General features: G+C 39.5%; 1 protein-coding gene across 1 annotated transcript; it reads left to right on the top strand.

The window, feature by feature from the left end:
- Positions 1 to 2,371: 2,371 nt before the first annotated feature.
- On the top strand, positions 2,372 to 12,959 carry LOC105436817. The gene is made up of 6 exons (XM_030974508.1): positions 2,372 to 2,456; positions 3,553 to 3,837; positions 5,088 to 5,153; positions 8,406 to 8,465; positions 9,395 to 9,479; positions 12,456 to 12,959. The coding sequence occupies exons 1-6, from the start codon at positions 2,372 to 2,374 to the stop codon at positions 12,757 to 12,759; spliced, it is 885 nt and encodes a 294-aa protein (XP_030830368.1). The 3' UTR covers positions 12,760 to 12,959.
- The last annotated feature ends 706 nt before the right edge of the window (positions 12,960 to 13,665 follow it).

Below are 13,665 nucleotides of genomic sequence, written 5' to 3'. Positions count from 1 at the left end.
TCGTGCATGCATATGACCTCATGACCCTAAAATCTACTCAGTTTACCGAAAGGGCTTTTGCCCTGCCCCCCCTGCCTTTTCTTTTTCCTTGGACGCAATGTAGAAATACTTGTGAATTTATCCTTTGTACCGACCGATACACTATACGAAACGTTTTTATGAGACCAGTGTACATCGTATATAACATCAGCAATTAAATAGAGATAGTCAACATTAACATTTTACAGGAAACACATGAAGGAAACAACGAGATTGTGAAGATGAATCAGCAAAACAGTAACATCTGCAAGAAAATTGAAACTATAAAAATTATGTATGAACTATGATGTCGTCATGTTTGATTCTTTTCTATTCTTTTCTATTCTTTTTATTTCTTTTCTATTTTTTTCTTCTTTTCTTTTCTTTTCTTTTCTTTTCTTTTCTTTTCTTTCTTTTCTTTTCTTCTCTTCTCTTCTCTTTCCTTTCCTTTCTTTTCTTTTCTTTTCTTTTTCTTTTCTTTACTTTTCTTTACTTTTTTTCTTTCTTTTCTTTTCTTTACTTCTCTTTTTTTCTCTCTTCTTTCGTTTTTGTCTCGCCTGCGTAGCAAAAAGCGAGACATAGGCGCCGAATTTTGAAATTGTTGTCCATTAATTAATTATGGTAATTTATGCAAATTTATTCCAAAAATAACAAAAATTGCTTCTTTTTCCTCATTTCTTGACTTGATTTTGATTTTGATTTGGTTTGCCTTATCTGGTAGAGCTAAATTTGGAACACTAAACTTCTACACAGAATTGTGAGATTATGCTCCATTGATTATTTATGGTACTTTGTGCAAATGAAATGAAATGATGTCCCTTCCAGGGCATCAAATTTTTATTTTCTGACCAGTTCAAAATTGTACCACATAAAATTTACGATATTTGTTGTTGCTAGATGCGGATGAGCGCTACGTCATTGACGTTCTGGTTTATCATATTGAATTTCGTTATGCAGGCGAGACCGCCGAGAGCGTTTCCCTTGTTTCCTTCCCTGTACTAAACAATGCAGTTTCTTTTCTTTTCTCTTCTTTAGTTTTTGCCTTTCCTGTACTAAACAATGTAGTTTCTTTTTATTTTCCTTGAACATAAAATGTATGGTTCGACTTTGGGAGAAAAAACATCAGTATCAATTATTTTTCAATGTATAGAATCAATGTCCAAAATGACATAATTGCCTCAGGGATTGTCTTCAACTTGTCTTCAGGGGCAGTGAAGGATCTAGGATTCTCTGGCAGAGGAGGTGCACAAGTCCGAAATAACGTGTCAAGTAGGGGGATGATTGACTTAATAGAAAATATAACACAATAAAGAACGGTCATCACGTTTTTTGGTGATACGTTTTCGCTAAAAACAGATTATATACGTCACACGTTGAGTAAGTTGAGAAAACATGAAATGTGAAAGTATTTACAGCTTTAAGCCAGGAGTGAAAGCGATAGAGGAAATGAAATATTATTACTCAATGCTGGGGTCCAAATATTTCTTTATATGGCTTTACTTTCAGTGCACAACATAGTCGTGGTGATATTCATGTCTTACCAATAAGGCAATCATATCTATACAGGGGCGGATCTAGCTTTCTGCTAAGGGGGGGGGTTTGACCAAAATAATGACGATGCGGAGCATCGTCCACGAGCCGCGAAGCGGCGAGCCGATTTTTTCGGGGGTGTTTATTTGAACCCCGTAAGTGATGTTTTCCTGGCATCTATTAACACAATGGAGACCATAAAAAGCAGTGCATGATAACGTCTTTTTAAATCAAGTAACAGTTTAATACACAGTTATATCCAGGGTTATCATGTGTTTGGTTAAGTTACCAGATGAGTTGAATATCTTCTCACAATATTTGCACTTGAAAGGGTTTCTCTCCAGCGTGCGTTCTTTTTTCTTTCTTTTTCTCTTTTTTTTTCCCTTTTTTTTTGGGGGGGGGGGTTTAACCCCTAATCCCCCCCCCCCCGTAGATCCGCGCCTGCTATATTTGTATTTTACTTGTCATTTCCTGTAGAAGGCAAGGAATGATCTGTTGTTACTTGGTACTGGTTGGTATGAGGTTATCCCTTTGGCAGCTCTCCAAGGGAGCTATAGGGATATAAGGCGAGTAACTCCAAGGATTGCCACTTCTACCTTGTCAGTTATTATAATAAAGATAAAGATCTTTGCCAAAGCGAAAAGTCATTTTCATTTGAGATATTGCTTCATCGAGCAGTATTGATCATCTCCTGACGTCATTTTGCTAAGAGAAAAAAAGTTGAACTAAATGATTATATGACTGTTGTAAAACATCGGGCAAGTCAAAGGAACAAACTAAATTGATAATTGTAATTATTTTCTTGATTATTCTGCAATTAGCTATGGATACCAATCGCATGCTGTTCTACATTGTACCGATAATACTGGTTTTGGCTCATACATCTCAGTCTGAAGGGCTGTCAGTTGGTAAGTTGGAGAGATCATTTTGGATCCTTTCAGATATCTTCTTCGCCTCTGTCATTATATTTTTATTCATAATTATTACTATCATTATTATCGTCACTACCATCATCTGTATCATCATTAAGAATATTATTTTTATTGTTATAATTATCCATTTTATTGTTAGTTAATACCATTATTATTTGTATTGATATCGTTAATTATTATTGTTATCATCATTAATTTTACTCTAAGAACTAGCGATCAGTAGTAATGGAATATGTGTAGCTAGTAGTAGAAGCAGTATATTATCATCATCATCATCATCATCACCTTAACCACTGTTATTATTACAAGCATTTTTGTCCCTCTTCAATCGGTTGTAATCGTAACTTCATGCTTTCTTTCTTTCTATATATGGATTTAAACTTCTATAGTAACACAACAAATCCCCTTCATTTGTTTCTTTAAATATGTGTCATAATGCTGGAATAAATATATGTACAATATACATGTATGTATTTATGTTTCAACAAAAAATAACTACTGGAGATTTCAAGGATACAGCACGCCTTAAAAAGAGAGGGAAAACTTATCAGTGAATTTTAAATTTAATAAACGACATATAAATACACCTATTGTAAAATACATTCCATAATTTTATCAGGTGAAAATATTGTACTAGAATAATTTGCATAATGAGAGAAATGTTCAACATTGTGCACAATAGGATTCACGAATATTCATTTACTGCCTGTTGAAATCAGTTTCTTTGAACTTGAATTGGGCTGAACGGTCAGGGCACCCCCCCCCCAACGACAACGACCCCCCCCCCCAAGTAGGTGAGATGTTTCTTCATGATCCACCGTCTTATTTGATTTGCACTCAAGGAAAATACAATTGAATACAAAGATGGTATCATGATACGCAGGAAGGATTTTTACACCCAGAAATACCATAAACCCTCGATGAAATATTCGCATTTACAAAATACAAAATTGAAAAGTTGTGAAGGTTTATTTTTGTTGGGGGGGGGGGGTCTCAATCCGTATGAAAATATAAAACTGTATTTCTTGTAGCTATTTTAATGCTTTTCATCACCTTTCAACTTGTTCAACAGATGGTTGTTATGAATTCGAATTATTGGCCTTATTCTATAATTCCACGAACAACCGTAATCAGAGAACCGAGTTGTGTTTTGCATCCTGCAAAAAGGTCGGCCGTTACACTTACGCTGGTGTACTTACCAATGGCACTGATGATTGCGAGCTGTGGTGTTTCTGCGGAATTAATGCTAGCTCAAACTACACTAGCACTTTGACTGGGCCTGGACATACCGAGGAATGCCCGTGCTCTGAAAACAGGATTGTCTGTAGCAAGTCCGGAACAATTTCTGTTTTTGATCGTAAGTATAAATTATGACATTATTGTTGCTGGTATTATTATTGTTATTATTATTATTATCATCATTATTTTCATCATTATTGTTATTACTATTATTATTATTAGTAGTAGTAGTATTATCATTATCATACTAATTAGTGAAGCTAAGTAGCAGCTAACAGTATTTGAATTCAAAGAATAGGGCCTTATCTTCAGGGACCTCAAGAAAAATTATATAATAGAGAGAGAGAGAGAGACTCAAGATCATAAATACTGCCGTTGAGATCATCTTGCAATTAGATGAAACGGTTGCGTTAATTTCGTTATTTTTGTTTTGTTAGTGAATCGGGATAGATATTTAGTAGGCCGGGCGTATGGGAGGGGGTTTAAACGGCAAGCCAAGGAGATGACAAGAAACCCAATCTTGGGATATCGCATCAGACATTTCAATTATGTGTTACTCCGCTGCTAACAAGTCAAGAGAGACAGAATAAACCCACATTAGGCGCCGAGGCACAATCTATCTGAGGGAAATAAAACGACCTCACCCCTTCCAACCCTACCCAAAAAGGACGAAGCACCAGTAAAATATTGTCATGCTTTCATATCCTGCCGCTGTCACCATTTCAAGGGGGGGGGGTAGAACAACCCCCACTCCAGCAAGCCATTTCAACTACATGGGTTCATACAGTACAGTTAACAACTAAATTATTCATACCCTTACCAACTTTACTGAGTATTTTTTAAAGCATGTACACAATTTATTTGACCCGATTTATGTTTCGTTAGAATATGACATATCAAAGTTTACATCTAAATGTATTTAATAAATGCTATGCATGTAATTCAATTCTAAGTTACGAAAAACATCCCCCCCCCCACAAAAAAAAACATACAAGGGGTATGAATAATTTAGTTGTAATCTGTTGTTTATCCTACCCGTAAGAGGAGGACAAAACAGCCAACACTAGGATGGGTTACCAGTCATTTCAATGGATGAGTTCATATCTTACCACTGCCACCATATAAAAAAACACAATACAAACCTAAATTAGGGATGAGACAGCAGTCACTTCAATGGCATGGTTTTGTATCATACCTGTACCACCACACTGGTAAAAGCAAAACATCATAGTGAAGAGTGACCACCCGCCACCAACGTAAGATGACGTAACACACATTTTAATCAGTTTGGGTTTTATGATTGGGTAGGCTTTGTAATTAACTGCAAGACCCTTTTTCTGTTTTTCTGTATTTTTCCTCTGCTTCTAGTTCTTCCTGGTCCGCAACAGACGACTGAAAAGTCAACTAGCGTGATGACAATTTCAACGACTTCTGGTAACTTAATATTTTAGCCTATAGTCCTTATCATGTTTTCAAACAATTAACAACAATGTTATACTTCGGTGTGTCTAGGATCGAACATTTTGATATTTAAACCATCTTTAAGAAAGTAATTCCAATGGAATGGAGCACCGTTGTAGCTCAACTTGGACTTTTTGCACACAAAATTAGCTCGTATTAAATAGTTTTAAAAAAAAACACCAAAATGAATCACAGAATCTCCTGCCTACAACACCATATACAGAAGGGCGTATAATCTAACTGGCTAAGAGAATGAGGCATTAGTCAGGTTACCTGTTGTCGTATTACGACTTACGAGCCAGTATCTTAGGAAAAATTTTACAATTGTAATTACAACTAATCAGGCGCGCCGGAAGCAGTTTGGGATTGGGGGGGGGCAAACATTCCAGGGGGCTCACCTTCCAGGGGCAGTGACGTAATGAGAAATAACGTTCGGTAGGGGGGGGGGGGCAGACGAAAAATCTGCATCACCACCAGTCTTGCACATTACATGCAAGTCCCGCGGAACGTTTTTCAAAGTGGAGTAATAACGATCAGGTAGAGCGTAAATTGGCGTGGGGCTCAGGGTCTGAGCACCGGCAGGGGGTCAAGGGGCTGAGCCCCCAGAAGCTCTGGGGTTTTAGGTATTTAATTACGGTTAGATGAGCATCCAGGGCCCTCTTTAAGGCCATTGACGTGTTCCAGGGGGGGGGGGGGCCTAGATGCTCAGAGGTTTCAATATCTTACTATGGTCAGATGAGCATCTAGGGGCCACCTTAGGGCCCTTGGTTGGGTCCAGGGGGCAGAGCCCCCGGAAGCTCAGGGGTTTTAGGTATTTAATTACGAGATGAGCATCCAGGGGCCCGCCTCAGGACCCTTGGTTGGGTCCAGGGGGCAGAGCCCCCGGAAGCTCAGGGGTTTTGGGTATTTAATTACGGTCAGATGAGCATCCAGGGGCCCGCCTTAGGGCCCTTGGTGGGGTCCAGGGGGCAGAGCCCCCGGAAGCTCAGGAGTTTTAGGTATTTAATTACAGTCAGATGTGCATCCAGGGGCCCGCATTAGGGCCCTTGGTGGGGTCCAGGGGGCAGAGCCCCCGGAAGCTCAGGGGTTTTGGGTATTTAATTACGGTCAGATGAGCATCCAGGGGCCCGCCTTAGGGCCCTTGGTGAGGTCCAGGGGGCAGAGCCCCCGGAAGCTCAGGGGTTTGAGGTATTTAATTACGGTCAGATGAGCATCCAGGGGCCCGTTTTAGGGCTCTCGGTGGGTTCCAGGGGGCATAACCCCCGGAAGCTCGGGGTTTTTGGTATTTAATTACGGTCAGATGAGCATCCAGGGGGCAGAGCCCCCGGAAGCTCAGGGGTTTTAGGTATTTAATTACGGTTAGATTGCATCCAGGGGACCGCCTTAGGGCCCTTGGTAGGGCTCGGGGGCGGAGCCCCCGTAAGCTCTGACGTTTTAGGCATTTAATTACGGTCAGATGATCATTTTTTCTACCTTATTTGTAACATTGGCAGGTCACTAATTTTTTCTCTCCGTCTTTCTTTCTTTTTCTCTTTAACATACTTTTTCAAAAAGTGAGGGGGGGGGGCTCGAGCCCAGCCACTTTGCAAACCTTTACATGAAGGTTTCTAAATAAGCGTATTTTTCGCCCGACTGTAATTTGGGAATTTCTTATTTTCCAACAAACGCATAAAAAGGTATGACTTACAAAAAAATGGAGAAAAAAAAACCCAGAAAATCATGTCATAACAGTAATATTTGTAAATCACTGGTATCGAATAAGAAAATACACCCCCCCCCCCCTCCCCCATCAGTACGCCAGCGTTCAGGGGCTCATGTCTTCTCACCCCTATAACAAAAAAAACAGACACGCTTTCCCATTCTCGCACAATATTTCCACAATATGCGCGTATCGCTATTATAAAGACCTCCATTGATATATACCGTATAGGTGGAATGCGCAATGTTAATGAAATTGAATTCATGTGAACTTTCCTTTTCTTTGAATGGAATTTTATATGTGATTTAATTCAGGTTTTTATTATTGTTATGTTCTTTTGGGTTAAAAATACAAACCATATTTACTCCTTAACTGCCTTCTTTTTTTTTTTTTTGGAGGGGGGGGGGCGTTTTGGGGGGGCAAAAATGCGTTTTGCCCCCCCCCACTTTTTTGATTGGGGGGGCAACTGCCCCCCCCCTGCCCCCCCACTTCCGGCGCCTATGCAACTAATCAAGCAGCACAGTTTCCTCTTCTTTTTGTTTGGGGGGGGGGGGGGTTAAAAAAAAATGCCGTTTTGGCACCACAGCACATCCAATATATCACGTGTTGTTGTTGTTGATGATGTTGTTGCTGTTACTGCTGTTGCTGTTGTTTCCTTTCTTTTTTGTTAAAGGATGCATACATGAACTAACCATTTTTTCACAACAAAAAAATATTGAAATCAATTAACTGTAGTGCAATTGTCTAATTTTACTCCATGCACCACATTTTTGTAACCTTGCAAGATTGCTTCTTGTGACGGAGATTCTTATTTCCTTTTTAACTATTCTAGTTTATTGGGTAGGGCTATAATTATAATTACGAACCATCATGCCCATATCCCATATTTCCTTCTTCTACTTTTTCTACGTAAAGATCTAGTTGGTCGTTTTACATTTGTTATCATTATGCGGTCTGTACCTTGCCAATTTTTCTTCCGGGTCAAGACCGACAACCCGCGAGACCAACAGCCCCCAACATCGACAAGGTCGGTCTGGTCAACCTTGTGACTTACTCTCGCTCTCAATGGCCTTCTGACAACAACTTTTCGGAAAGGTTCACGAAACCAACATTGTCGGTCTCGTGGGCTGTTATCATATTCTGCATCGCCATATCGTCGATATATTTACATGATACAAAAATTATGTTTGTCATTATTTTGAGGGATCCACATTTTACAAGCTTTGCTTTTCAGTGGATCCCGCTCCATTTTCACAGGTTTATCTCTAAAAAGAAAAATTATAAACCCATTATACTGGATATATATGTATACTTTCTATTTCACAACTTTAAACCATGTAAAATGTATTATATTATTGAACGCTGAATTGTATATCTGATTTCTTGTCAAAAATAATGTTCTGTTGGACATGAAAAATAAAACTGAAACTGAAACTGAAACTGAAATTATTTTTACTCACGTGTGCTCTAATGTCGATTAATCATTTTTTCATATGTTGGGGTCCTGTTCTGTCATTATTTTTCAGCTGGGCAACAGTCAACGATAACTCAGCATGAACCTACACCGCCCTTTATCACCGAGAAAGGTAGTACTGTATTACAAAGTGTTTTCATATTTTTATATTATCAAGGGTATTTCCCCGGTAACGGGGGCGGGGGGCGGGGTTATGTACAACTCCTGTTTGCCTTCAAACATAGGAAGGGGTGTATCCTTCGCCAATTTTTCTCTTTTCCTCTTCGGTGGGACATTGTTAATCCTTAATCATAGCCTTCGCCTATATGCTCTATATTTCAGTGTATGAAGACGTGCTCACGGCCTCACGCGTTTTATATTTGGTAAAGAGAAAAACAATTATGCAACAATTATTATGTAATGCTGTATTATTCCCTCTAAATTCTTAAGATTTGGACTTTTATTCGAAAAAATATCAAGAGGCATCATTCAACTCAAATGGACCTGTCTCCTTTGATATAGGCTTACCACGCACTGACTCTTTCTACTGTAGTTGCCATTATTAATATTATTAATATTATCATTGCTATTATTATTATGATTATTATTTTTATTATCATTAATATATTTTTATGGAGCTTGTGGCTTATTGGCCTTGTACTAAACAAGCTATCCAATAAAATATATTATATCTTGCATCAAAAATTTGTTGGCTTTTGATTGGTTGAGAGCTCGTCACATGACCAGAAATATTTGACCTATTTTTAGAAAGTACTATATGAGAGTACTATTTTGGTTTACTATTTGGGAGTTGAAAAAAAAAAGTGATTTTTTTTTTTCTTCAATTGAATCAATTTTTTTCTTCAAATCTTAGTATTTCACCACTACTACTGCTACTTCTACTACTTCTACTACTACTACTCCTACTACTAGCTACTACTTCTTCTACTGGTCGAGCTTCTCTTCTTTTGTTCTAATTTTTAAGCCTTACAGAAAGATTTTTGAGAACCGCAGCCAATATTTCTCTTTTCCTTTCTCCCCTTTTTCCCGTTTGACTTAAAGGAGTGACGGCCGCGGTCCTAGGAACTCTATGTGGAATCCTGCTCATCTATAGTGTTATAGTTTCTTTGTTGCTTTACTTATCAAGGTATGAGTTAATACAGTTCCTAACAATATCATAGACCAGTTCGTAGTTAGCATGTATTACAAGTAACCCAAAACTATCCACATATCTTTTACACATGGAGAAGTCCCACTTCAACCCGTGTTCCATAGAATGTACCGTCGTGACGGTGCATACATAAAAAACAATTACATGACTTTCATGAGTACGTATCCGGTATTCTTTTCAAAGGGTTTAACAATTTTGGTACAAATTACCTTCATCTGCCCGTGCGCAGACTTGTATCTACGAACTGGTTATTGGATCAATAGGAGCTCGTTCCTTAGTAACATCCTTGGAAATATGACAAAATGGTGAAATGGTTGTATCAATTAAAAATGCACTCCCCGCAGGGGCGTCGCCAAAGGGGGGGGGGGGGTGCGACACCCCCACCTGTCAGGATATTGTCGGTAAAATTGCGCTGCCGTCGGGAAAGAGAAAAGGGGGAGGGAAAAAAAAGAGAGGGAAAAAAAGAGAGGGGAAAAAAGAGAGAGAAAAAAAGAAAGGGAAAAAAGAGAGGGAAAGGGAAAGAAAAGAAAAAAAAGAAAAGGAAAAAAGAAGAAATAAGAGTGAAAGGGAAACAAAAGAACCGGGGGTGAAAGAGAGGAGAGTTCTGGTTCTGGTTCTGGTTCTGGTTCTGGTGGGGTACTGCATAAACTCCTCAGCTGGGATGTAACATGCAGGCGCAGTCGACTGAGCATAGTATCCTATACTTAATTTCTGAAGTGGGCTCTAGCAATTATTTCGCCCATGTTGAGCTTTTGTAAGGTATCTTTAAAGGCTCCAAGGGTGGGGGTATTTCTAGCATGGGTAGGGAGAAAGTTCCATTCGGGGAATGTCCTGGGATATAGAGAGTGTTTATAACAGTCCTTTACAGCGGATAACTTCTTGAATGATACTGAAGACCTTATTCTTGTAGATACCCCTACTCCAGATGACCTGTTTTGGTAGTGGTCAGTATCAATGGCAATTAAGTTGTGGATGGATTTGTAGAGGAAAGTCAACCTCTGGGCTGCTCTTCTGTGCTCCAATGGTTGCCATTTCAGATAGGAGATCATCTCAGGGACGCTGCTCCGGCGTTCATGACGGTTCAAGACGAATCTTGCAGCACGTCGTTGAACTCCTTCGAGTTGTTTTATGTATTCCTTCTGATAAGGGTCCCAAACTGAGGCACAGTACTCAAGTCGTGGCCTGACGAGAGTTTTATAGGAAACTGCTTTTATTTTGGGAGAGCAGCTAAAGAGGTTTCTCCGAAGTAATCCAAGCATCCGATTTGCCCTTGATGTAACATTTTGGATGTGATTTGCCCAGCTGAGTTTACTGTCAAGTTCTACCCCCAAATATGTGTGCTTGAGTACAACTTCCAAAACGGAATCCCCCATTCGATACTGTGTTTCGATTATCTTCTTTTTGTGAGTAAAATGCATTGCATAACATTTTGTTTTGTTGAATTTCATTTGCCAGCGTTGTTACCAAGCAACCAGGCGATTGATGTCTCTCTGTAGATCCAGACTATCTTGGTTGCTCTTTATCTGCCTATACATGATGCAATCGTCGGCAAAAAGTCGGACTTCTGACGTTATTCCCTCAGATATGTCGTTTATGTACATGAGAAACAGCAAAGGGCCTAATACAGTGCCCTGCGGTACTCCTGACGTGACGTGTATGGAAGATGAGGAGGTACCATCAAGAACAACTTGTTGAGATCTTTTTGTAAGGAAGTTTTTAATCCATATGTGCAAAGATCCTTGGATTCCGGCATGATGAAGTTTTAGGAGGAGTCTCTCATGTGGGACCATATCGAACGCCTTGCAAAAGTCCATGATAATGATGTCGACTTGGCCTTTGTCCTCTAACATCTTGGCAAGATCATTGACGGTCAAGGCTCGCTGGGTCTCACATGAGTGACCCCTACGGAAGCCATGCTGTTTGTCGTTCAGGTAACCGACTTCCTCTAGGTGAGACATTACGCTATAATAAATAATATGTTCCAAAATCTTGCATGGGATCGAGGTCAACGATACAGGACGGTAGTTAGCTGGTTCCGAACGATTACCTTTCTTGTACAGGGGAGTGACATTTGCTCGTAACCAGTCTCTTGGAAGTTCACCAGTAGATATTGATTTCTGGTGAATAATGGTTAAGGGTAGGTAAGAGTCTGAGAGAGGAGGAGTGGGAGTAAAAGAAGAGAAGGTACGATGAATCGTCTACCTTTCTCTAAATTGTTATGAAACGCGGGAGGGGGAAGCTTCATTCAGATAAGGATTAAGAGTCGAGAACAGTACACCGAATCGTCTACTTTTTCTCATAATTTAATGAAACGTCAAAGCTTCCGCGCTTTGCGCGGGAGGGGGGAACTGAATTCAGAAAAGGATAAACAGTCGAGAACGGTACAGCAAATCGTCTTCTTTTTTATAATAATTTAATGAAACGTCAAAGCTTTCGCGCTTCGCGCGGGAGGGGGGGGGGGATTTCATTCAGCCAAGGATTACCAGTCGAAAACGGTACAATTAATCGTCTTCTTTTCCTAATAATTTAAGGAAACCTCTAAGCTTCCGCGCTTCGCTTCCGCGCTTTTAAGTGATTCTCTTGCTCACTACCGCCCCTCCCTAAAATAAGATCCTAGCTCCGCGCCTGCATTAAAATATATAGCTATGATGCTGACTAAATTGAAGAAATAATTCGTATATTTATGTCGTCGAGGAAAATGACCATTTTGCGCATATGAAAGTACTATAGATAGTCCATAGGAAAAACAGTTTAGCCTTCGGCCCCAGGTTTATAGGGTTGAATTTGTAGATATTGGACATTTAATTTTGTCGGTAATTGGTGGCTAGTTTTGTCGGTAATCGTTGGCCTCTACACCCCCCCCCCCACTGAAAAAGGTCTAGCGACGCCCCTGACTCCCCGTTGTAGTCACAATTTCTATCAACAGAATCTTTTTACCATATGACATTTCAGACGAGCTCGACGATCCTTGAGGAACTCTAAAGAACCCACTGCTGCTAAGCAGAAACCATACACCGGTCTTGATCGGACGAATCCGGAACGCAATTCCTATCAAGGCATATACCTGAGCCCGAACGGAGAAGGAGATCAATGCCCGAATTCCGTCCAAACTCATTCCTACCAAGAGATCGTAACTCCTTGCTCCTCCTACCGAAATGACGCGGTGGGGCAAGTGCGCGGACGACAGGCGGCGAATGAAGCAGGGAGAAGTGCCCCCGACGATCCTGGTGACGAGAATTACGTCATACCTAGCTGAACTCTAAAAATATCCGTCATGTAAGGAACCCGGAAAATTGATTCGGGCGTTATTTTCTCATAGATACAGGGTTTTGATTACGATCGCAGTTTGATTGTAGGGTAGGTGTAGGTTAAGGAATAGATTACAGTTTGGTATAGTGTTTGATACAAGGTTAAAGTTATGAATATAGCTAGTGTATAGGAACACGACTGCGGAGTAATCGTCGTCGGAGTATTTGTCGAAGCACCCGGGTTTTAACTGTGTTTCATTATCTAAAATGATTACAAATTCGTTTATTCATAAAATCAACGTTTATTTTTAGCTTATCACTAATAGCATACCTGTATAGTGTGTTTATGCCCTACATCTTATATTTTTCTCCAAGAAATGTGTACGAGAACAATATTGATTTTTGCTATAAAAGGAAGATCGTCACGTATTTACCCCTGTCTGTGTTTAATAAAACATACATTTTATTCACATGTTCGGCAGTATTTTCAATAAAGTGTATAACTGTCACTGTCATCACTGACAAATGAGATATTTTCTGTAGAAGAATGGATGTGAAAAACCAAAAAACAGCGTTATGTCAACATGCAGATTCCTGTTATTTCATGCCATTAGCGTAGTTGTATATCACCATATTTCATATTTTCGGAGATGCATAAGTTTCCCAGTTTTTCAGTTTTGACTTAACTAAATCATGATTTGATATGAGCTGACGAATGTATACCCAATTTAATTGGAAAATGTAATCACTCTGTATTATGTCTTCGAGTTTTTGTCGAATTCGATTATGTACGTAACAAAGCCAAAGATTGACCGTGACTAGTTTCTATGCTGTACTAAATTATGCAATATTATTCAACCATATAGCTGCGAAAATTATGTTATTATTTAATGAATCATTGTAATAGTGGTTGA

Source organism: Strongylocentrotus purpuratus, unplaced genomic scaffold, assembly GCF_000002235.5.
Source record: "Strongylocentrotus purpuratus isolate Spur 01 unplaced genomic scaffold, Spur_5.0 spur5_scaffold_7, whole genome shotgun sequence".
Lineage (NCBI taxonomy): Eukaryota > Metazoa > Echinodermata > Echinoidea > Camarodonta > Strongylocentrotidae > Strongylocentrotus > Strongylocentrotus purpuratus.
This window is presented reverse-complemented; position numbering and strand designations above follow the sequence as displayed.